The following is a 25,461-nucleotide window of genomic DNA, read 5'->3' as shown; positions in this document are numbered from 1 at the left end:
TGTGTTACACAGCAGTAATTGCCAGCGTGAGGGTGGGAAGATGCTGTAACAAAACAGTATAAAGATACGGACTTGGCTTTGGGCACAGGGTGATGTACAATCTGGGAGAGAAAGTGTTTCTGAAAAAGGTTAAGCTGTGTGGAGACAGCTGCAGGAACCCATATGAGTTCAGATTCAGGCAGTTCAGTAACACCCGAGAGACAGGTTTGGGAGCAGCTTTGTGAGAAAAGATCAGAGCGCATCTGAAGTCAGCCTCCCTGCATTCTGTATGAGATCTGTGAGTCTCTCTCTGTGGTCTAAGCCACTGTTTTCTCATCCAGAAGCCATAAAAGGCCGCTTTACTGCACCTCTCAACCTCTAACAGAAGACGCTGCCTTCCTCCCCAGGGACACGCTCACACCCACTCAGGGATCCTCTGGAGGCTGCAGAAACTCGCCCTCTGGGAGGAAGTGAAAATGGAAGTTCAGCACAGAACCACTTACTGGGTGACAGCTTTGAATGTGTGCTCACCATCCTCATGTTGGATTATTTTCAGAACTGCAAACTTCATTTACACATGCTGTTCCACCTGAGGAAGCAACTCCATGCTTCAGGTTAGTTGGAGACTAACTCAGATACAGTCAGTCTTTATGCCTCTCTTCTCTTGCTCTGCATCTCCACCTCCTGGTACTACTCTCCTCTTTCAAAGCATAACCACTTGCCTTTTCTCATCTATCACCACAGTTATCAGCTCTTACCTAAACTAGGGAATAGACTACCAGTCAGCTGCATTGCTTCAAAATAGCCAAAACCCATGATCATCCTTAACAGCTTGCTAGACTAATAGACCAAATAAATAAATCACATGGTGACACTCCTCTACCAAACTTTATAGTGACCCTTCTCACCTAGAGAAAACATCAATCCTTACAATTACCTAAATATCAGTAACTGATCGTAGTATTGATTCAGGTCCTGTCCTTCCCCACATGTTCAATTCACCACCGGTGTTTCCTAGCACTATTTACTGTACTGAAATAATACTGAGCAATATTATAACTAAACGTCTGACATCTAAATACTACGTATTCTCAGAATACCATAGGTAACAATTATAAATAAAAGGAAAACAATTTACCAAGAAAATACAGAAACACATACGTGAAAGCTTAGAAACCACTGTATAAGAACACAACTGATTCATAGCATTTGCACTACCATCATAAAAAATTCTGGTTGAGAAGTAAGTGGTGCAGAATCTAACTAGTCTAAGCAGCTTGAGAAAACTAGAGACCTGGTGGACCCCAGCCCGTGAAGTTGTCCTAGGTGTAGGAATTATTAGTACACAGGCAGCAAGGGAAAACTACAGTGAATGCTTAAATTAAAAAAATAAAAATTGTTATTGCAATGAGTTCAAAGCAATGGAGCGTTGTTGATGGCATTGTATCTTTTATTGAAATAAACTTATTTAAAGGTTAACCATATTTTTGAGCCCAACTTACTGATGAACTGTTTTTGACAGTTTCTGTCAAACAAACACATTATGTCCTTATCTACCTTATTCACTGGGTCTGGCAGGACAACTTCCCAGTCTTTCCATGGTTGCAATGACCGTGAAAGGTGAATGTCTTGAATCTACTTAGGACATCAAGGGCAGCAAAAACTGTGAAGCTAAAGATGCACAGAAAACTTTCAGAAGTGCTTCAGACAGTACCATGAACAGGGGCATAAGAGTGCCCAAGTGAAAGTGAGTGTTTGAGGGAACTGATCACCACGTGTCTTTCACTGTGAGAATTATTTTTAAAAATACAAACATTCACTTTATTTTCCAATCGGAGCTGCATAAGAAAAAAATTTCTGGAGTAATTTGAACCAAAGTGAAGATAACACAAGGAGATGAGTTACAAATAATCCAAATGGAGACAGTGAAAATGCATGATATGCAGTTGAGCCCAGCCCAGTCTCTGCATGAAGCTGAGCGTCATCCTTCTGCTCTGACACAGGGCAGATGAATGCTGAAGTTGCACAGATGCCTGGCCTGGCCCTGAAATCCCACTGCACATCAAGATGCTCACTTGGCTGTCCACTGCTGCACCGTCCCCTGCCCAAAACAAGCAGGCTCCAAAGCCAAAGAATGACCACATCTCACCCACAAGGACTGGCTCTCTCTGTCTCATTTCACTACGGGGCTCTGGAAGCTGCAGCCAACCAGAAGGTGCCCCCAGTAGCTGGATGCTGTGCTGGCTCTGGGAAGTGCCACTGCTCCCCCTCTGTGCCCGTCATGTTTCAGCAGCTACATGAGCAATGCCACTGTCTTCCTACAGCAGTACCAAGGCAGCACCCCAGGGGATGCTCCAAACCCACCACACATCCTCATGTCCCGGTCTCATGGCTAAAGCATGTCACAAAATAATCCTGTTCAAGGAGGAGAGAAATGGACCCCACCTCCTTCAGGGAAGAGCACCTGCAAAGACCCTGGGAAGCACAACTGTGAATACGTCAGAGACAACGGGGTATACGCAGAGAAACAAAGCTTCCTGATGTGATAGAAAGTGAATGGCATGCATATGCAGGCAGACAGTGATGCCTGCACAAAGGACAATACAAACTCTGGCAGCATTTGTCAGGGCTGGTTAAAGGTATCTGCTTATTATACCTTGGTATTCCTTACAGACTTCCTTTGAAGTTGTTTTTACTACTATTTTACATACAAAAACCAAGGTCGGAGAAAGTTAAGAAATTTCACCCCAAATGCTGCACCTAGCAAGTGCTAAGAAGGACTATTACTCAGCAAGAAGTACACATGAGCCCTTATTTCGTATTTTCCCCCTAAGGCATCCCTAGAGAAAAAGCGAGTTCCCCCCAAATAGCCACGTGTGTGTTACACAATCTGGAAGTCTTAATATTAGGTAGCTGAAAATTTAAAAACCCATAGAATGCAGTAATGGTAAATATTTTAAAACAATTTTGTAAGTTAAATTCAATGAAGAATTTCCCATCTGTAGCAGCATTATCACTAAGGAAAAGTCTGAGTTCTCCTCAGTTGAGCCTTTACCACTCTCGTTAGTATTCACGGAATCTCATCAGGATATCTGGTTTGCACATAGGCATGCATTAGGCAGCAGTGCAGAAAGAAACAGATCTCTGCGTAAACTGAATAATGTCCACGCCACGTCTTCCTTGCCCCTCAGATGATTAACTGAGGTTCATATGTACCAGTTCCACAGATGAATGTGATTATTCTGCATTGCAAACATACACTAGCTAGGAAGTTTTAAATAACTATTAAAAAAAACATACTCATTTAGCCTATGAGTGGGTTTTTTATGAATTGTTTGGAAGCTCCACAGGTTTATACTTTTCAGTAGGTTTGGGGAGTTCAGGCATCAAAAGTTCAGGCATCCCCTGGGGTGCTGCCTTGGCACTGCTATAGGAAGACGGTGGCATTGCTTTTCAGTAGGTTTGGGGAGTTCAGGCATCAAAAGCAGTATGTGCCTCACTGCCCATGGGAGTCTGTTATGTTCCAAGACACCTGTCACCCCTGTTCCACATGCATTCAACTCCAGCAGTGCCTCCCAATCACTGTGATGCCCAAACTGCTCCACAGACATCCACGAGCTGCTCAGGCTGGCACCTGCCCGCAAGGCCCTGCTCAGCGTGGCCACCCCACCCTCGGTCATCCCAGCTCTACCACCCTCTCCTTCTCGTCCTTGCTAAGCGTGATGATTTCTTATTGCTGCCCGGCACCCCCACCCCCACCGTGGTTCCTCCTCCTCTGGTTCCATCCCTGCCTTCCTTCTCGTCTTCCCTGGCTGCTCCACTGCCGAGGGAGACGTGCTTGGCCGCGCTCTGTGGATGGCAGGTAGTCTCCATCCAAGCCTACATGCGGCCCTCCACCTCATCCGCCTTGTTTTCTGTGCAGTCTTAGGTAACGCAGGACGGCACCATGGCTCAGCAGATCAGTTTTCCTGGGCTCTGTAGCTTGATAGCTCTGTGACACTGACCAGGTGCTTAGCTTGTTGTGTCTGTTTTCCCATTTTTCAAATAGGAAGAATGGTATTGATACCTAGTCAGAAAGACTGTTCACTACCAAATGAGTCAACGTGTGTAAAATCCTCAAATCAGTGTCTACCACAGTTAAACCACATGTAAGTTTGTGTTATGATTACTCAAAGTATTTATGAATAATCTCCACCAAGGCAAGGACCTTGGCTCAGTGCTGGGCATCTGTGGCCCAGCACAGGCTAGCACACGGACGAGACACAGTGGACTGGACATCTGTGAAATGAGCAGAAAGATGCAGAACTATTTTCCAAGCCAGAGCTGGGGAATGCTGGATAACTTCCCATGACGTGATGTTATCGGCGATAAAGAACCGAGCTCGAATTGTTTTGGGCCATTTTCTGCTCCCATCGCTTTGTCTCTGTCTGCAGTGGTTATGCAGGCAACCCTTTCAAAAATGCAAACAAAAATGCAGAAAATTTAACAATTCCTTTATGAAAAAAGAAAAGCCTTCATCATTGAATGGAAAACCCAGACATTTTTATATTTTCATTAGTGTAACAGTACACCACAGGATATGTGTACATTTTTAGGGCCACACATACATTTAGGTTTTTTTTTCTCTCGATTCTATATCCAAAATAAAAACTCTTGACTGGCCTAACTCTGTTACCTTCTTTTGGCCACGGAGGGAATTAATGTTGGCTATCTGGGAGATGATAATCTACATACCTTCAGTTGACTGAACGGCTTCTGAAAGGTAGCGTAACATTTTATTCTCAACTACACAATTAAAAAAAAATTCCTCTATGAATCTTCTGCTGTGACTCAGTGGGGATGGTGTTGGAGACTGAAATGTTAGACATGTAATCTCAATGTTGATTGATTTTTATTGACAATTATTACAAAGCCTGATCTCCACTTTGCTGCCATTAATTTTTATATTTGAAATATTTGGGGATTCACCCTTATTAAAACATTTCCCTAATTTTCAAAAATATTGCCATTTCCCAATAAAAGTTTCCAGGTTAGTAATAATTTGTATTAAAGCTCTAGTGTCTCTCAAAGTGTCACTCATGAAGAATACAGATGAAACACGTTTTCGATAGAACAGTCCTGTCTGGATCACCTGTGTCTCAGTTTCTCAGCTGAAAGACTATTTCAGTGGCAAGTACCAGAACTGTGGAATGTGTTCTGCATGCTTTTCAGAAAAATAATGCTCATTAAAAAGAACGTAAGCACTCTTTTCCTGAGCACATCCCATAATCTGGACTATGCATTAGAGTCTCATTGGATCTTGGAACTCACCCTGTAGAACTGACCTCATGATTTTCAACCTACAATGAAGAAGGCAAGTGTGTCCATACACAAATTTTAGGCTTTTCCCTCAAAGTATTATATGCCTTTTTTTAATCATGTGTAATTGTCTTGAAAGATCAGTGGGTTGGTGAGTTTTCTTTGCCCACAAGGCTGTGTTATCAAGATGATGTAAATTCTAGAGGACCAGAAAATATAACGATACCTTCAAGTGGAGAGAAAGCCATACTTCCTGCTAAAAAGGAGAAAATGGGAGCTGCTCTCTTACCTCGTAGGTGCTGGTGATGCCAGATCTGTAGAACACAGGGAGAAAGAGCTCCGATGTGAAGACAATAACAAGCCCATAGGCGATGAAGAAGAGGATGAAGGAGGCCCCAAAGCGGTAGACCTCCGCAGGGGTCCCCAAGACGGTGACAGCTGACATGAAACTGGCTGTCAGGGACAAGGCCACAGGCCCGCAGGTCATTTGTCTTCCCCCAACCAGGAACTCATTGGATGTGGCCTTTTTCCTCTCCTTGATGGCAAAGAACACTCCAATTCCAGAGGAAATCACGAAGAGAGCTGCAAAGACAACATAGTCCCAAGCTGAGAAGTTCTTCACCTCCATGGTGAGCGCAATACTGGGCAGTGGCTCTCAGCCAGGTCCCTGCAAGGTGTTTCCCAGAGCAAAGCTCCAGACAGTAAGAGCTTCACTGAGCTGGAGCCTCCAGCTCCTCTGGAGGGCGGGGACCACTGTGCAATCTTCAGACACCAAGTTACACTGCAGGGAGATGCTCAGTGTGCACTGCGGAACACAGCTGGGAGTGGGGTTGGTACCAAGAGATGAAGACTTGTGATGTGTCCCTGGCCAAGAGCCACCTGCTCCTCTCCTGAAGCATCCACTAAAGAGAAGCAGATCAGTCGTGCTCTGGAAGCAACAGCCACGGGGGTGGAAAGGACTGGGCAGATGTCTTGCTCTTTTATCACCCAGACTTTTTTTTCCCCAAGTGAAGGTTAAACATTACTGAGCAGGAGAGAAGTGATAAAAATTGACCACCTCAGCATTTTTAATTAGTGCAATGAACTCTGTAAAGTGCAGCCCAAGCCTCGGAGATGTCCCTGTCCTGAGGAAGGGCAGGTGCCGGCTGAAAGCCAGCCACCGCCGAAGTCAGTAGGCAGGGGAGGGGAAGGAGCAAAGGGCGGGTCCAGAGCCCTGTGCTCAAGTCCTGCCTCGCCCTCAGTGAGCCATGTCTGACCACCTATTTCCCTTCAAGTTCCACCGGGACTCCAGGAACACACTTGCAAGGTTATTACTAGGCTTCGAGTCTCAAACTGCATCCTAATCTGTCCTAATCTGTGAAATGGAAAGAAATCATATCCACTCTGTGACCTAATTTGAGAGGCTTATGGTGGTGCATTCCTGAAGGTAAGATTCGCCTTGACTCAGAAAATGGATTTATGAAGGATTAAAGGAGTATCTATGGCCTTCAACTGTATCTTCTCCTCTCCATCATTTCAGGGATTGCTTTCCTTGTACCCAGAGCTTCAGTGAAATCAGACAAACAGGAGAAGGGTGGTGAAACTGTCACCTCCAGCAAGCCCTGGGGGACAGGGTCCCTGTTTTGCTGGCTTGTCCTCCCTCCTCAGTTGTCTTCCTCGTCATGACCTCTGCCATCCAAGATCTCGTCAAGCTGCCCCAGCACAGTGCAACCCTCCCTGCCCCTCAGCCTCATCTCCTGCAAGGAGCTGCCTCTTTTGCTGCTCATGTGCGCTGCTTTTAAACACTGCAATCATCCTTGACATTTTTAAGTGATCTTTAGGGTTCTGGTCACAGATGTCAGAGGCAGAAGGGTGGTGGCGAACCTCTGGCAAGTATGCTGTGGCCAGCTGTTTGTTATCACTCAAAGTGCTAAAAGGTTCCCTACTGCTGGCCTGCTTTGTACGCCCAGTAAACAGCAGCAATTATAAACACAAGAGAATAATAAAAAACAAAATCAGTAGAAGGCTATCATTATCCATAGGGCCTTCACACAGACTCACCTGCAGCCCGGCACTTTTGGACATCTGGATAAACAGTGACCCTTTGATTACTGGTTTTGTTGGAAAACCACGGTCCCTTTTAAAGTCTCTTCATGGATTTATGTCAGGGCTGAGAGTGCCGATGGCTGGAGTTTGCTTTCAGTTATAAATAAAGACGTGAAGAGCACACTTCCATCAGTCTGTTCCTGGTTATCAAAATGTCTCCTTTAAGTGCAGGTTTTGATGTGACCAGTATTCCTGGGCAAATAGATCTTTATGCTTTTTCTCCTTTGTGAAGGCTTTTTATTATTTTTAGGCTCACTTGGTTTCACGGTATTTTCATTATTTTTATCAGGCACACTTTGTTTGATTACATTTTCATTATGTTTATCAGGCACACTTTGTTTTATTGTGCTCCCTTTTATGGTTCTTAGGAGACACTGCTTGTTTTGTCTTGACAAATCGAATATTTGTGCTGACTTTTCATCACGTAAACCAGTTTTGTAACAGCGTGTGTTCATTTTGGGTCTGTGTCATGTTTTGATTATTCTTGCACTATTTTAAACTTTGCAGTTATTGTTCTGTCTGTGAGCGTGATTTATGACTGGCGGTCTTTGATTACCATTGTAATTGTTCCCAGGTGCACAGTTACACCCGCTTAAGACCACAGACGAGGTGAATTTTTGAGTTCTGACTGTTTCATCTCTCTCCCTCTCTTCAGACCTCGTCATTCCTGAGATATAACACTGAGGGTCAACTAGCAAGCTCACAATGACAATGATGCCTATGTGTTCGCGTGACGGAAGTCTTGTGTGTGTCCCCCCATTGACACCCTAAGGTAGGAATGAGGAAACTGAGGAAACTGAGGAGGGTCTCCCAAGCCGAGGTGGCTGAGCAGCTATGCCTCTTGTGCAAGTCAGCTAAATCATGAATGCTGAGGAAAAGTCCTTGAAGGGCATTCACAGTGCTATCCTCACAACCATTATAAATAAAAATAGCCTGACTGCCGGTGTAGAGATAGCTTTTGTGTTCTGGGTAAAAGATCAAATCAGTTGCCACATTCCCTTAATCTAAGATCTGCTCTTCTTAGGTTCTGTAAAGGCTACGAGAGGTGAGGAAGCTGCAGGAAAGCACTGGGAGTAGCAGAGTGTGTTCCAAGGAATCAGGGAATCTGCAGAATATAAACACACAGGGAGAAGCAGCGCGTACTGTCTAGGCTAGGTCAAGTTGTCCCAAACGTGGAGCAAAGATCACTGATGAAGACAGTGACCCTAGCTGACAGCTTTTCAAGGTGGACAGAAAGCCTTCTAGTAGAGGAAAAGCCACCTAGGCCTTTCCTCACCCAAGAGGAAAGGCAGTGCCTGTCTTCCCAGCTTCAAGGGGAGGCCGACTCTCACTAGGGGCCCAGGCAGCTGGAGGCTTTAAGCTGAAGCCCAGTGTTCACTCCAATTCCTAGGCCTTTAGGAATCATGCTGAATCTATTCCACATTGGCTTTATGAATAGAATGTGAAAGAGGCCACACATCTATTTAGGCATGATTTATCACATATCTTAAGACCCCTGTTGAGATCCATTGCTCAGAAGAAAATATTTCTACTCATTAATAATGAACCTGGTCTCTGCCGGGAAAGTTTGAGTTGGGTATTTTCTGCCTGCAAATTCATCGTTCATCCTGCAGCCCGTGGATAATGTTGGGAGTAATTTCAACTTTCAGTTCTTACAGTTTGAAAGTTCATTCACATGGCTATAGCTGCTGCCCTAACCAGGATTCCGTGGATGGGCCTGGGGAAAGAAACTGAAAACCTCGTGGGAGGAATTCACCATTCGAGGCACCATGAAGAACACGAGTGGGAGAGAAATACCAGCATCATCAGGAAACCGAGAGGGCTGATTCCAACTAATGGGTGATCGTGCAGGACTCAGGACATCAGTGGAGGAAGACAAAAATCCAAACGTGGTAGAAATAACAAACAGAATTAAAGTAAGGCCTAGAATGTAACTGAGGCACCGAAATTTCCTGGTCAGCGCTAAGTGCATCTTGCTGATTTTGGCTGGAGGGAAAGGCGGGTTCTTGGATGAAATCTGCTAGAGATGCAGTTGCTGCCAAGAATTCAGACTGTCACCACTGAACAGGGAGCCGCCTTTGACAGGATGGAGTGAATGGAGTTCTCCTGGGGACAAAGCACTAGCAAACGTCTCTGTACACAACTGAGAAACCTCGCGTGAAGGCTTCTTTCTAGGTGGTGAACTTCATTATCTTATTGTTTAGAATTCGTTTCTGTAGGACGGGACGTCTACATTCATCTTAGGGAGCAGGTGCAGGTCCTTACCTCTTTTTCATTCCTCTTCCCCTCCCCAGCCACCTCCCTCCTTCCATCTCTAAATCGCTATCATTGCTAGTACTGTTAAGTTTAGTTCCTATGTACAGCACATAATGTCTACACTTACGTAGGTATTTGGTGTGTGTGTACAACACATCTCACATCTTTTTACTTCTCCTCCTTTCCTTATCCTCAGTCTCTTGGGCTTCCTTCCCATTTCTTTGCAAAAGATTTACTGCCCTGTTCCTTCCCATCAAGCCTTTGTTTTGCTCTTTATTTACCTACCTGTCCCAGTGAGAGCTAGCACGTGGTATCGGAGCCTGTGTGTCTGATTCACTTCACTCAGCATCATACTTTCCAGGTGAGTTCATTTTCCTGCACCATCTCCAAATGATCCTTCTTTATGGCCAAGTAGTATTCCATCCGTGTGGATTCCACATTTTCTTCATTCATCTGTCAGTGGACATACAGGTGGCTCCGGGATTGGGCTATTATGAATTGCACTGCTATAAGCACAGATATGTACACAGCACCATAACGTGATGCATTTAACATTTTGGGGAAGATAGCTAGAAGGAGAATAGCTGGGTCAAAATGGGATTTCTCACTTTAGTTCTCTGAGAAACATCATACTGATTTCCACACTGGTGCTGTTATTCCTGTAGTCACCCAGCCTCCAGCAGCAGGACCCTGATCAGGAGACCAGATGTGCCAGCAGGCAGCCACTTGTGACTCAGGAAGGCCTGGGAGACCACTGGCATTTTTATTAATGAAGTGCTTCAAATTGAGGTTTACACCTTTTTAAACGTAATGTGTGACACAAGTTACAGCCCTTGGTGTCATATAAATACAGCTTTTATAGTTATAGAGAAACCAGTAGATTCATACTTCATGGCACAAGTTCGGAGCTCACACAAGGTATCTCTGAGGTGCACCTATATTCTGATTAGGCAGCACATTTTTGTTGTAATGGTCTCAGCAGAAAATCGCAACCCAATTTGACTTTCAGACTTAAGTGGCTTATATTAAAGATTACTGCCTAATTGTTAATATTCAACCCACCGAACACCCAAACACGTAAACAACTTGTCACAGGGGAATACCAGCGAAGGCACTGTCCTCACATCATGAAGTCCAAGTTTAAACCATGGAAGTCTGTGGCTCCCGAAGTGTCCCCAGCACTGGGCACTTGAGTGATATTTTGTGGGGAAACCACGTCACCCACGTGCCTCTCGTTAGTCTTGGATTTCAAAGCAGCGTGGAGCAGACTGTTTACGGGGGCTCCACAGGACACTTCAAACCACCCATGGAAAAGGAAGGTTTGCTTTCAATGTTTTGCTGCTTATGAAGCAAGGCCTCAACCCATCGCTCCAGTTTTTAGCTACGCTCTGCATCTCCACCCCTTCCTTCTGTAGCACTCTGAGGCCTCACACCCTCTTCACTCCTGTGAGGACACTTTCCAGGCCAAGTCCATGCTGTCTGCCAGCATGGCAATGATGGATCAACAATTTTACTGAGAAGTTAACAGAATCGGGAAAGTCAGTGGCTACACCAGGAAGTGGCATCTTCCTATATCAGAGATGTTAATGTGGAAAAAGGTAGAAATGTACCTGCAACCCAAAGAAACCCCAGCACACTCTTCACTTTCCTACTGAGGCCTCCAGTGCCATCCTTCATAACTTTTTCTCTGCTGTGTATGTCTCACACCCTTGTAAAGATGTAGATGCTGCCACCTTCCAAGCACATGTCCCTCCAACAAGGTCTTCCCCCAGTACTCCCCTGCCTCAGAAGCTGAATGAGCAGTTCCAATTCAATATTGCATTCAAAGTCCCTGCCAGGTGAAATAGTTCTCCAGCTCCCACTGAGCAGCTGCAATGGGAAAGCAAGAGAGGCTTTGAGAAAACTGAATATTACCAAAGGAAATAAAGGGAAAATTTGAAAAGATGGGACTTCCAAAATAAAAGGGAAGGTGTGCTGCAGGTGACTGAGCACAGCGCGTTGATTTGGTCTCCCTCTTCATCATTCAGCAGTCGACTGGATCACTGTCTTCTTCCCTGTGTTCTAAAATCCAAGAAGAGGCATGATTCAGCATCAAGTAGATACCTCCTCATTTGGTTTTCATCTGAAACAGGGAAGTGTCTGAATAGGAACGGTGGCTCACATACATTAGTAACTGGAGCGTAATGATGTTTGTCATAGTTACTTTTCTTTCTTTAGTTGCTGACACAAAATAGTGTATGCAGCAGGTAAAGTTCAAGGGGGAAAGGTTTTATTTAGCTCATAGTTTGTGGAGGTTTCAGTCCACAATCTGCTGGTTCCGAAGCAGGGAAGCCCATGGAAAAGGAAGGTGGTGGAAGACAGCCAAAGAAACAAGGGTGGAGGGAGAGACAAGCCTCTCCCTGTCCTTCATATTGTACCCAATCTACTGGGATTGGGGTGGTGCCAGTCTAACCAGTGGACTGATCCAGCAATCACGCACCCTTAGCCCAGCATGCTTAAGCCCAGCATTGCACCATGAATCAATCACACACTCTGGATTCGGCCACCTCTGGTGGTCTATGACTGCATGAGGTGTTGGGAAAACAGCTAGACACAAACCATAACAGCACTTTTTCACTCAGTGGATACAGCAAGGATGACTCAGAGAACTTCCCACAACTTGCTTTGCTGATAATGGAATCAGTCTTGCCTGCAGAGTTCTCTCAGCTAGCATGCCTAATAAAATTCCACATAACATCTAAATGTTAGGATGCATCCTCTATACTGTGAGCTCCTCTATTTTGTTCTTTGATGTGCTTCTACTATCTTACACTTGACTCACAAGTAGAGACTCCAAAATCTAAGTTAAATTAGATGGACTTCAGAGGTTCCTTTCATTCATAGATAATATTTAACACCCACTTTTCTAGAGGAAAAAAAAATGTATTTTTGAAAGCTTATGACTAAAGGTCAAGATTGTTATTTACCCTCATCATATATTCCTTGTAAACCGGACTTGACACGTGCAGAAATGCCAGAACAAATCCACTGTAACTCAGAAATAAACCTTTGGGTACCTTGCTACACAAACCTACCAAATGTGAAGACAGCTGTTGACTAAAACTATTAAGAGGTAAGTTTCAAAGTCCGCTTATTAGGACAGCAGAGAACATTATTTAATATTAAAACAAAGGAATGGCAGCAGATTTTTACAGTTATCAAGTAGAATATTTAAAGAAAATACCCAGTGGAGAGGGCAAGAAGGCATGAAGGCCAAGGTCCTTTGCTAATAATCCCGAGCAAATCCCACTGTTTTCTGATGAGACAGGAGAAGTTCACCAGCATGGTCTAAAATAGTATTGGTTTGCTAAAGCAAAAGGGAAAGAATTTCTTATTAGTTTCGGGGTTAAAAAGCATTAAAATAGGATTTTGAATAGGCTTCAAAAAAAAGGAAGAAAGGTTTCTGACATTTTACATACATACATCATGGCTTATTTTGCTCCTTATTTAAATATAAAATATGCAAAATTAAATGTAAGTCCTGTTTTATAAGTAAAGGATATGGATGATTATAAATGCTAAGCCCTTTTTCCAATGTCAAGACAAAAGACATACATTTACTAACTGTTGGATTCAGAATCCAATGTAATTTTGAATGACTTCAGAATCTATAAATTTTGCATTGAATATTTGTTGCAAAAGTAATCTCAGCTTACTTTGAGTCAGCATGTCATCTTCATGGAAATCTGAATTAAATTATACCTAATGCATACAGAGATCACGGGAGTGCTAAGAATAATTTTGCGGATTTTCTAGCATCTATTCTTGAAGAGATCTATGGGTGTGATTTCCACGTAAAGATTTTTGTCTGGTTGTTCTTTTCCATGGAGTGTGAACTTCTTTTATTTGATCTGTAGCACTTTTTAATTTTACCCCTGCCCTTGATGGCCCTGCTTAGGGTTTGATGATACATCGAGTGGACTTCCAAGTGAGTGGTTAGTATCCACTGAAGTGCTTACTAAGGTAAAGAATTGCAAGAATTGCATGTGAGCCTGATACAGGGAGGCTCAAAAGCTTATTCAACTGTTTACCAACTGTATCGCCATCCAGGGGAAAGAGATCAGGAATCAACTTGTTACCTCATAATAGAGAACTGAATATCTGGTTTTAAGAAGGCAGAATATCATAATGGACATGGTATGATTTTTTGGCAACTTTTAGAGGTCTTTTTTAAAGTTCTTTTCCACTCTACAAATTTGGAGAAAATTATAAAAAATGCAAGACCTTGTGCCCTGGTCTGTAAAATGGAATAACACCAAGAAAGGTACTTGTCAAGTCTAAATAAGAGGAAGGTTGTACAGTGATTAAGATACCAGCTAATCTAGAAGCTGGCGTAGCTGGGAGGTAGTAAGTAAAAATTCAGTAAGTGATCTCAGTAACTGGTATTGTTCATAAATTCACCATTTACACATTTACTTCACTAATATTTAAAATGTTCCCTTAACAGTTTATATACAATCAAGCTACTTTTTCCTTCAGTTGAAGGCTCATTTTTGGACTTTGGCTTTTGTTAATGATTATTTTATCTAGGAACAGATATCACCGTAACCTGTACCAAAGGGCATAGTCAGAGGCATGGGCTGTAGCTGCATCTTTGCAGTTAGGAGTGATGAAGATCTACTTTTGAGTGTGAAGGGAGAAATAGCATGATTTACTTAGGAGAAGGGGAAGGAGGAGGAGAAAGAAGAAAGAGGGGAAGGAGAATGAGGAGAGGGGAGAAGAGAAGCAGCAGACATTCTCAGTGATTTGGGGACATGAATCGTCTTGTAGAAAAACTTCCTAGTAGTTGACCTCACCTCCTATCTTCCTGGCGAACTGGAGGCTCAGCGAGGGGTATACTAAGTATCTCAGTCACTGTCTCATGACTGGGACAAATTAGCTGACACAACCTAACAGAGGAGAGGATGACTTTGGCTCAGGAAGGCACGGTGGCAGGATCTGCCAGAAGAAAGCTGATCAGGTGGCTGGAAGCAGAGTGCAAAAGGAAGAACAAGGCAGGAAGAGATCCCCTAGCAAGCCACAGCCTGGGGTCCAGACCCCTCCCGTAACGTCACCTCCTTCAAAACCCCACCCATGAATACATGGGGCCTTGGGGGGTGTCCAGACATAAACCATAACACTATGTCACTTTATTCTCAAGGTCAATCCAGGAGAAAGAAACCACAGAAAAGAGACGAAGTCAAGTGGGGTTGAGTGGACAGCCCACTCCCTATGTGTCCAAGAGCTAAACCAGGATAATAAAGCCAGACCCAACCAGGATGCCCTCACCTGTAGGGCATAGACTCTTCATCTACCCTCAGCCCCACTAATTAAGCTAACGGGGATATCCAGAGACACCACCTCCGTTCTGTCACTCTGCCTCAGGACCCATTGCTTTCTTCTACATCAGTTCCTCCACATGATTCTCCTGAGGAGCCCAGAAGAAGTTCTTATCACATTAGTTTGACTGCAAGACTGTGAAGGCTACCATGATCCAGAAGGCTGACCTTCTTCCACTTTACTTCTGCTGCTCATGAAATACAGGAGTAGGGAATTGTCCAACTCTTTGACAAGTTTCTCTCCCTGGATGGCTCCCAGGAACTACAGAAATCAGAAGGAGCCATTCTTCCCCTCCCAGCTTCCTCCTGAAAGCCAACCCTGACTGTGGAATCCTGGCAGGGTAAATATGTAAACTATCTCCACGGTCACACATTTATTTATGAGATGACTGCATCTTTCATTAGCGAATGTGCCTATTGACGGGCATGTAAGGACAGGCTTGTGATTTTGCTACAGCTTCAGAATGAATGAGGGTACTGTCAGCCGGGGAGTGTCATAAACCCACACTCTGCTCAGACTTGACCGAAAGTGGTAGTTCTAGATTGCTTCTTTATACAAAAAGTTGTAGGTTGGTGGGAGGACTTTGTTGTCCATCTGCAGAAGAATAAATAAATTAATGTTATAAAAATCATAGATGTAGTGCTTCATTTAAATAATTACTTTGGATCAGAAACAAAAGATACGACAGATATACGCATGTGCATACTGAAGAATTAAGTCATAAGCACTAGACAAACCCGCTGTGACACTCACTTGAGATTGAAAATGCAAGATTAGGCTTTTAAAATTTGCATTCACTTCTGTGTGACAGAAAGTTACTGGAATCAGACTTTCTGCATTCTACAGTGCATTGGCTGGGCAGAACCAGGAGCACAGAGCCTGATCCCATGACTGAGTGGTTCTGTGTCTTTGCGTGAGTGGCTCGACCTCTTTAAGATTCAGTTTCTTCCTGCATAAAACACACCCTGTAAGAGCTACTTTGTTCATGCAGTTTAAATGAGATAATACACGCAAAGCATGCAGCCCAAGTTCTGATGCACAGCCAGTACGTAACAAGTGGCAGTTGTTAGAAGTGGAATGATAATTGGTGTGTGATTCCTCCACCCTAGATGACCATCTATCTGCTTAACTCATGACTCAGCTCCAACACCCATCCACCAAGTTGTTTCAAAGAATTTGGTCAGAACCTGGCAAGCTGTCATCTTGTAGGGAATTAAATACAATATTGTGAGCAGGAAAGATGCAAATCAATGGAGACATCACAAGACAAACACAAGTTACCTCTGGCCTCTGCGGGGACAAGGGTGCTTGAAGTAGTGGCCTTCAGCTTCCAGCCATGTATTAATAAGGTGAACGGCTGCTCAGATGACTGGGTCACTGAGATTCCTGCAAGTGCATTTTCAGTTTCTTCTCCAACGGCTGGCAGTGCGGTGGGTTTTCTGCAATATACGACATCCCCTAGGATCCTCATACGAGGGTAACACTGTCTGTTGGCAAGACAGCATCTTATTTCTCTCTTCCTGAAGTGTGCATACATTTTCTGGCATATATATTTTTCCTGAAAATATAGAGAGATATATAAAGGATTTAGGGATATAGATTTTTATGTATTTACACATGTACGTATTGGAGATGGGTATTGATTTTATCCTTTCTTTCACAGAAGAGAAACAAGAGTCAGTCTGTGCAACATGACTAAAGTTACCATCTCCTGCCCCTGGCCAGGCCTCTCCCCAGGGAAGATCACAAGAATGTTAATTACCACCTCTGTGGATGCAAAATGGTGTGTTTACTGAGCACCTGTGACACAGTCAGCACTACCGTAAGTGCTGCTCTGCTCGGCACGGAATAAGACCTTGCTCCATCAGCGCCTTGGTGAGTGAGCTGCATCAGACAAGACAGAATGCAGGTTTATGCGTGGACAGAAGTCCGAGAAGCAGCACACAGGGAAACTGCTTCGGAGAGTGAAAGACGGGAATGAGGGAAGGAGTTACAGACAACCAGCACAGAGGGAGAGGGGCCAGAAGAAACCAGCCGGTGGTTAAAGGGTGACTGAAACTCTGTAAAAACCCTTCGTGCGTGGATTTTAAACAACACCAATATCTGACATTTAGAGATGAAAAGAAATGTATTACTGCTTGCTAACGCCCTGTTCTCCCAGAGCTGCAGTGATCTGATGTGTACTCTCAAATGTTTTACTAATCTCTCCTTCTCTCCCTCCCCTCCTCTCTCTCCCTCTCTCTCTCCTCCCCCCTTTTCTCTCTTCCCTCCCCCTTCTTCCTTCCTTTCTCTCTCCCTCTCTCTCTGCCTTCTTTCGCCTTCTCTCCTTTATGATATTCAAACAGGTGCAAAGGTTCCAGAATAAAATCATTACAGAACTGAAAGGAGAATGAGATCATAGGAAAAAGGTCCACATTTCTGAACAAACTCAGCAAACGTGAATGGCCCGAGCCCAGGACGGGTCACTACCATGTGAAAGTGTCGGGGAGACGTGGAATTCCAGGTGTGTGCAGTGGACCAGGGGCTGTGAGCACCATGTCACAGCAGACCTCTCAGGTGACCTTTCAGGTCCTGTCCTGCCCACCATGCACATCCAGCGCTGTGGACAGAGGTCCTCGGAGACCCACCAGGCAGCCACTTCATCTGGATTTAAAGCTTGGGCTCTGGAATGGCCCTGGGGAGGGAAACACCGGATGTCCTCTGTTCCTTGTTTCAGCTAAGGAGACCCCAAGCTCGGATCACCACCGTCTATGGGGCAGGTCTAAGGCTGGTTTTGAATTCTCCTAGCAACCTTTTGAGAACATGCTATCATCATCCTCAGCTGCTAAGGAGGAAACTGACACACAGAGAAAGTCTTTGTTCCAGCCCACAGGCCTCCCCAGAGCAGCTGTGACTCTGGACACAGCTGGAGCTCCGGACTCCCTGGGATCCAGGTCCTGAGTGCCTAACCCCTGGTTATGCCCCATGTACTGTGCTGTCTCCATGTCTCAGGGGAAACTGACAACAGTAATTAGTAATCACAGATGTGCTGCATCCAAAAGGGCTCCATCACCATGCTGCCCTTGCCTGTGCCCTACTGGGTAACCAGACACCACCCTACTCAACACGGAGCACTCTTCAGGGTGACTGTCACCTACCTAAATCACTGTCAGGAAAATGAGCCTCAATGGGCTGAAGCAGCCTGGTCCGTCACCAGCAGGCATCCGAAGTCAGATTCAAACTCATTTCTGTCAGGTCCTGGAATTTCTCTTCTTCCTCTCTCCTCTCCTTGCAGTGACCAATCCCATTTCTGGGTCGTGGTCTGGGTTTGCGCAGTGTCCCAGGTCTGTGACACTGCTTGCTTGAAGAGTGCCCATGCAGATGAAGTATTTTGCCCTTGTTAGCCTGAGAGCGGAGGAGGCCAGCCCGCCCAGCCTAGTGCATCACAGAGGTTTCCTCTTCAGCATAAATGTCCTGAAACCTCCGCAGCAGACACCACCCAACACTCCTGGCTTCTGCTCTTCACGTCTCCTTCTGTAAAAGAAAAATGTGTTTGGGCTGTTTGCAGTGGATGAGAAACTCACTGCAAGTATCAGCTAAAGCCTTGTCATTGTAATAATGATCTTATTTTCCTCTTACTTCCTCATGTAGTCAAGTCTTTGCTTTAGCTGGTCCTTTCAATACAGTCCCGCCCAAGATCCCCCTTCAAGTCTATTTAACAAATAGTCTGGTTAGTGAATATTCTTATTTTTTTCAATATTTTTCTTAATCAAAAGAACACTCTTTCCAACCCTAGAGTTTAAAGAAGGGTGACAGCCCTCTACGTAGAGAAAGAGGCCACTGCAGGCTTCCAGTGAACAGCACAACCCCACCCTCCTTCCCGAGTCCGTGACAGGTGTACAGGGCTTTACCAGGACCACAGGAACTCCACGTGGAGGGAATTCATGTGTCTTCTTCTCCTGATGAAATTAACTGACTGTGAATCTTGATTTATACTACTCAATTGACTGACCCAGGAGAGGTAGGGCAGGCTGGAAATGGAAGTGAGTTCTTAGAGGATGCTGTGGAATTTCACAGCCAAACTTTAACTGAACCTACCCTATTTCTGGACGTTTCAAAGGTAGGAACCGACAAATCGCACAACTCGAGTTTGGATCTCTGCTTCTGGAGGCTAAATGACTCCTTGCTGACCTTCCACACTTGCGCCTGGTACGTGTAAGGGTTTAGCTTTTGTGAAGCTGCTGTTTTAAATGAGAAGTTCTTGGCAACAGTTCCATAAAGTAACATATTAGAGTTTTTGAAATGGTGATGAATCCATACCAATTACTCCACGAATAGCAGGCATTATTCTTATTAAAACGATTTGTATGGATTTACTCTTTCTCTTCATCTCATCTTCTAGGGCTCCAGACACACAACCAGGTGCTGAACATTTGCACTTGCATGATTCCTGGAGACTTCACAAACTCAGCATCTTACCCTCAAGCTGCCCCTGCTCTGCCATCAGACTAATCATCCCAAGCACAGCACCTGTAGTGGTAGTCTTTTCTCTTCAGCAGCCAGCATGCTGCCGCCAGCAAGCTCTGTGGCTCCTCTCTGGCTGCACCCCAGATTCCAGCCCCACCCCTCCCACTCCCAGGCCCAAGCTTTGGGCCAGGCCTGCGTCACGAGCCAGTCTGTCTCCAGTCTCGACCCTCTGATTTCTTCTGCTTTTCTCCCAAGGAATTGTGGGATCAGGTTAGAGCAGTGGTCCATGCCAGCAGTTTGGTCCATGCCATAGCTCCTCCACCAATACAAAGACAACAGATTTTCAGCAAAATACATCTTGCTTTCAAAATACTCCTTCTCTCTCCTGTTTTTGTGCTCTGTTCCCATTTGCACTTTTTTCAGGGGTTTGCATTTCATAAGCTCTGTTCACACTGTCCCCCAGCCTGGAGAATCTCTACTCATCTGGGCTGCACCGAAGGTCACTTCCTCCAGGGAGGCTTCTGCCATGGGGTTTGCCACGTCATTTCTGGACTTTTTGTTTTCCTTTCTGACCCTTCCATGAGGCCCTGCACTAGAGAATAAGAACTATGTTTTATCCCGAGGTCAAACAGTAGCATTCGGTGGGCGAAGCTGCCGCACAGTCTTGGCTACTTCCTCTGTCCCAGCCTTTATTACAGATACGCTTCGTGTTGGGCCCATTTATTTTTTTTCGCTCCATCCTGAGAGGCAGGTGCCATGTTTCCTGTTTTACAGCTGAGGATATAAGAAAGCCTAATGATTTCCCCAGGGTCTTGCACTCAACAAGACCCAGAGACCGACAGGGACCGAGGACCGGGAGATGCCACAGCCTGGGTCCTTTGTTCTGTGCTGTGTTGCTTTCTAGGACACCACCTTCCTTCAGTTCTCCTATAAAGACGTGTTTTGATATCACCCGATAGATATTTTTTTCTCTGTTCATTTCAAATAATATAAATAAGACCATTTTTCTGTCTTTCTTTCTGCTCAGCAAGGTATATTGAATAATCCCCACAGGACTCACTGCTGCAGTAAAATGTTCTTTCTTTCTATTGCAGAAGTCGTAATTCCACCTGTCTGGAATGGTGGCTGGGGTGCAAAAATATGAAAAAATCTCAGTGCTTAGCAGGGCCTTGCTGTGAAAAGCCTGCTTGTCATTATGACAGATTATAGAGCAGGGCTTCACCGAGTCTTTCACCTTAGGGAAGCTCCCTTTGGCCTGAATTTGTGCGCAAATTCTGTACTCTTGTAAGGCCACCGCATCTAATTAAACGTTTCTTTGTACTTTTCTTTCTTCTTTTGGAGACACAGTCTCACTATGTGCCTCAAACCCACAGCGATCCTCCTGCCTCAGCCTCCTCAGTGCCGGATGACAGGTGTGTGCCGCCATGCCTGGTCTCATTCTGCTTTAGGACAAATAACATTCTAAGTGTTCTTATTTCACTTAGAAATAAGAATTTAGCTGGTCCTTGATTTCTCCCGCATCTGACATGCATGAGATCAGTAACTTTTTCTTAGATATGCAGCACCATCTCCCTGCTGAACTTAGGTATATCCTTAGAAGATGTCCCATTAAATTTCAGGTGTGGCTCTGTTACTCCCAAAGTCAGACGCTGGTTCAAGTTAGGTTTGCCAATTATGGGAGATCTGAAGGAATACTCCCTTCTCCTGCTCCCGTGGTTTTTCTGTGCTATGCATCCTGAATATCTGTAAATTCTGCTTTGTTTTTGGTTTTAGCGCCAGAAATCGAACTCAGGACTTTGTACTTGCCAGGCAAGTGCTGTGCCACTGAACTATATCCTTGGCCCTATACTCCTGGCCTCTAAATTCTTAATTTTTAAAGGTCGTCACAAGAAATACGACCATGGCAATCAACTGTATATTTGTATTTCATAGAATATATTCTAGGAATTTCTCTTCTGGAGTTTTCTCTTGTTTAAAATTTTTCGTGGGGACAGTGATGTTGGATTAGGCATCACAGCTAGGCAATCGGGCCAGAATTCAGGCTGTTCTTCCTCACTCCCGGCTGGCTTTGGTGTTGCTCTGTGTGTGCAAACGTGGGCCCAGAGCAGGCCCGAGGGAAACGAAAAATAGAGGCACTTGTCACCGAGAAAATTAACTTTCACCTGGAGTATTTGCAGTCAAGAGTCTGAGGTTATTCTTGTACACTTAGGCCAAAAGTACTTAAAATTCCACTTACGAATCCATGTGGTCTGTATCTAACAACACTGTCACCTGTTTAATTGCTGCCTTTTCCCCTTTGGTGGTCGCTTCCAGAAAGTTAGTTCTGGCTCACACTGACATGGAGGTGTGGCTCCCTGGAGTCTGGTGAGTGGCCTTTGTGATCTCTCTGACATCCAGTCTTTACGAACTTCCCTTAGTTATCCTTGCTCAATTTTAACTCAGGCTAGTTTGTCATCTTTAATTTTGCCCAGCAAGTCACATCATAGACCTCCTGGAGTTATCTGCAAAACAAAATGAGATATATAAATACTTGGCCAGTGCACATGTCCTTAAATCAGGAAATCATGAGACGACCAAATTGTTATCTAACACAGTGACTGAAGTGCACACAGTGTCCTCCAGGAGAAAGTCCAATCTAGGATGCCTCGGAGAAACTGGGGATCCTCTCTCCACGCCCTATCAGAATCCACAGGTGTGCCCACTGCTATTGATGTCAAACTGGTTCACCCTATTATCTAAGCCAGTTTACGACCAGCAGTGCTGACTTTGACAACTTCACTTTCCTTGAGATATAAAATGCAGATAATAATAGACTCTGCCTGTGTGAATTACTATGAACACTGAGTAAACTGAGCCACATGTAAGTATTCTCTCATTGAATTCTTAAGACAAATCTAATATGTGTATAATAATAAGTATTATTTTTCCCACTTCACAGAAGGAAACACCAGCAATTCTTAAGTGATCACAACTCTTATGTGGTCCCAAACTCTTCTGTGCTGAAGCCATGATAGAAGACCAGGAATCAGAGCCTGCACCCTACTCAACAGGACACACTACTGCACTCGGTCTGGCTATGTGTCTGGTTCAAGGACACAGGACATGCTGGGTTCGACCTTGCACTAGGAGAACATCAGTAAAAGACAGTTGTACAGAACTGTGAGAGGAGGAAATTAAAACACCTACCATGGACATTTAGTGACCGCCATCTATGTAGGTCTGCTGCATTCAAAGATACAGATGAGATTAAGTCTTCCCAAGAAGATCAGAGAACGGGGCTCTCAAACAGCAGTGCCCGCGGGGAAGTCCGGAGGAGGAGAGCACAGCGGCTGGCAGGAGCAGGGTGGGCAGCAGGCAGTGAAAGGCAGCCATGCGGGGCTGCACTGTGGTGAGGGGCAAGGCGGCCTGCAGGGCGGGGACCTCAGGGCGCAAAGCTGGAGCCCAGAGTGTGACCAGCTGTGGAAGCTGGTGAGCCGGGTCTGCCAGCAGGAGGCAGACCATGCCCTGCAAAGGATTTTGATTTTTAAAGTGTTCACTGTTACGCATCATGCGTTCACTTTCTGGGGGGACCTTTGGGCAGGCGGATTCCTCAGCTTTCTTTCACACAGTTCCTGAAATGCCACGTCAGCAGGACCTGCGCACAGCACTGGACACAAGAACGTGCGACCCACGGGAGGCCGGTCAGGCTGCTATTCCGCTGTTTGCTGATTTTGCTGGTAATTGTGCCACTGTGTTGGTTCTCAGGGCTGCGGTCCTTGTGGTTCTTTCATGGTTGAGCCCTGCCCTAGCAAGCATGCTCTGTCTTAATTTAATTTACTTTAATTTAATTTAATGTCTTTTCTGCTGTCCTCAGGAAGTTGCTGAAAGCACGTGTGTATTTCCAGGGCTTGGCCCTAAGTCCACCCCGGCTGAGATCGCCGTCACAGTCCCCCGTCTTCTCCACCTGCAGACAGTTTTAATCTTCATGCTCAGCTCGCCACGCTCTCCTGCTACGTTCACCTCCAACAAGGCTCATGGCCCCGCGGACTGGACACAGCTCACTGTGGACAGGGTCGTTGTCTCAGTCTAGTAGAGATCTCAGGTCTGAGTTCAGTCATCCACCTCAGACAAAGGCGGAACCATACATGTCACTTTGAAAGTTTATAGCCACAGGATCTGAGGAGAGCTCTGTAGTGAACATCGTTTCATTATTTTCTTTGGTTGCTGTTGGAGTTTAAGGGGTTTCATGCTTACACAGGAAGAGGAAGCTACCAACAGGAATCATAAACAGAAAGAAAGGGGAAGATGACCAGAGAGGTACAGCGCCAGGGGAGACGTGCAGAGGAAGCGGGGTGTGATAGCGCAGTGTCTCGGCCAGGTGAGAACACGGTTCCCCAGAATCGAGGTAAGAGACTGGGTGGGCGATGCAGACACATTGAGAAAAACTCACTCCTTAGAGGCTTTTCCTCTGTCACTGCTGGCGGGCAGCTGGTGTGAGCAGATTCCTAATCGTGCATCACATAACATGAGTTAAGTTTGAGGGTATAGGCAACTACTTTGAAGGCAATAAAATTCACTATGATGCCCATTCTGGTTTGACTATCATCTTCTTTTGAAGTCCTGTAATGTCTGCAATGTTTAGGTTTTATTGGTTTTGTTCTGTCCTGTTTTGTTTATTATACCTGATGATATAGGCAGTTCTTTTTAAGATAGCAAGCTAGAGGCATTCTGGTAACCATTGTTGATAACCTTGTATTCTGTTTTTACATCATGTATTATGTCCATCCTTTGTTTTGACTGACTCTGCTTTGTTTTGTCACATTTGGTTTTATTCTCTTCTAAAACAAAAATAATAAGAACTGTGGGAGTAATAAAACCCAAAATGTGTAATTGTTACTGTAAAAAAGAGAGGAAAAGAAAGTGCTCTAAAGGATACAACTGCTAGTGTTTTTAGGTGTGTAAGATAGATGACAATGATCCAAAGTTTTTGTTGGATCATTGAACAGAACTGTTTGTAGTCTCACTGTTTGAATGTCCACTTTGCATGCTTTAATTTTGTAACTTGAACAACTATTTATAAGATGACAATATGTAATCTATTAACTAGTGATTTCTTACTATTTTTTTGAAATTCTGTATTACTTGTACCCTTTTACGGTTTTGTTTTATTTCTTTAAATAAAATATTAAAAAAATAAGTGAATGACCTCGTCTCAGGCCTCTTCTCAGATAAATGATTAAGACAAAAGGGGTAAGGATTAGGCAAAGTCATTGTTAATGTGTTTGAAAATTCAGAGTTTGTTCTTGACTGATTCTTAAACATGATGTGTCTTTATGCTTAAAAAAATAAAAAATAAAATGAGTTAAGGCCGGTTGGATTCATCGTAGCTTTTCCCCCAAAGCTGGCACAGCATATTAGAAGACTATCCTCACGCGTCTGCATGTTTGAACAGGGTCTCCAGTGACCAGGATCCCATGCCGGGCAGGCCCAAGGCGTCTAATAATGTCCCTCTGTTGGCCTAACACACAGGGCGCCTGTGTGCGCTGGGCCAGGCTGGGAAACCTTCCAGCCCGCTGCTGCAAACGCCCACCCTCAGGTGCCCCCGGATTTCCAACAGCCACAGACCGCAGACAGAGGGCCATTGAGAACGCCGTTCCGGCTGTGCACACCCTGGCGCAAATGACCTCTTTAAAAAGTTCATTAAAAATAACCGCAGAAGGCCCAGCGCTGGCCTGGCCCATCAATAGGGTCTGTGTTCTGTTCCGAGACTCAGGTCTGGGGGAGAGGCTGCAGTCTCTGAAGCGGCCACCAGAGGGCAGCCCGCGCCTGCGGAGCTCGGGGGGCCACGGCTGGGAGGGCGGGGCCGGAGACCATCAGGAGTCGCAAATGAATGAAAAGCAGCCGGTTTTACTCTTACGGAGATCGATTTATTTTATTTTATTTTTATTTCAGTTCCAGTGGTTCCTGCAAGTGAGGGGAGGCCCAGGTACCTCCGCAGGCCCTGCCGCCCCTCCAGTCTCTCTGAGTCCCCTGGGCCGGGCGGGGCACGTGCTGCTGGCT

General features: G+C 45.0%; 1 protein-coding gene and 2 long non-coding RNA genes across 3 annotated transcripts in view; 2 read left to right on the top strand and 1 right to left on the bottom strand.

The window, feature by feature from the left end:
- Positions 1 to 6,242, bottom strand: part of Slc5a12 (solute carrier family 5 member 12) — a 51,367-nt gene extending 45,125 nt beyond the window's left edge. Inside the window, exon 1 of the mRNA XM_003464997.3 lies at positions 5,567 to 6,242. Within this exon, the coding sequence (XP_003465045.1) occupies positions 5,567 to 5,905 (339 nt within the window). The 5' untranslated portion in view covers positions 5,906 to 6,242. The remainder of the gene's footprint in view (positions 1 to 5,566) is intronic.
- Positions 6,243 to 6,367: 125 nt separating this feature from the next.
- LOC134477729 (uncharacterized) lies at positions 6,368 to 17,122 on the top strand. Its single transcript, XR_010049905.1, has 3 exons — positions 6,368 to 6,703; positions 8,018 to 8,134; positions 16,640 to 17,122. It is a non-coding gene; the product is annotated as an uncharacterized LOC134477729 (long non-coding RNA).
- A 4,928-nt stretch (positions 17,123 to 22,050) lies between these two features.
- LOC134477590 (uncharacterized) lies at positions 22,051 to 24,603 on the top strand. The gene is made up of 2 exons (XR_010049598.1): positions 22,051 to 23,138; positions 23,276 to 24,603. It is a non-coding gene; the product is annotated as an uncharacterized LOC134477590 (long non-coding RNA).
- The last annotated feature ends 858 nt before the right edge of the window (positions 24,604 to 25,461 follow it).

The sequence above is a fragment of the Cavia porcellus genome, unplaced genomic scaffold (genome assembly GCF_034190915.1).
Source record: "Cavia porcellus strain 051 isolate PalLab524CR breed Dunkin Hartley unplaced genomic scaffold, mCavPor4.1 scaffold_9, whole genome shotgun sequence".
NCBI classification, from domain to species: Eukaryota; Metazoa; Chordata; class Mammalia; order Rodentia; family Caviidae; genus Cavia; species Cavia porcellus.
The sequence above is the reverse complement of the archived record's forward strand: the minus strand, read 5'-3'. Positions and strand labels throughout refer to the sequence as shown.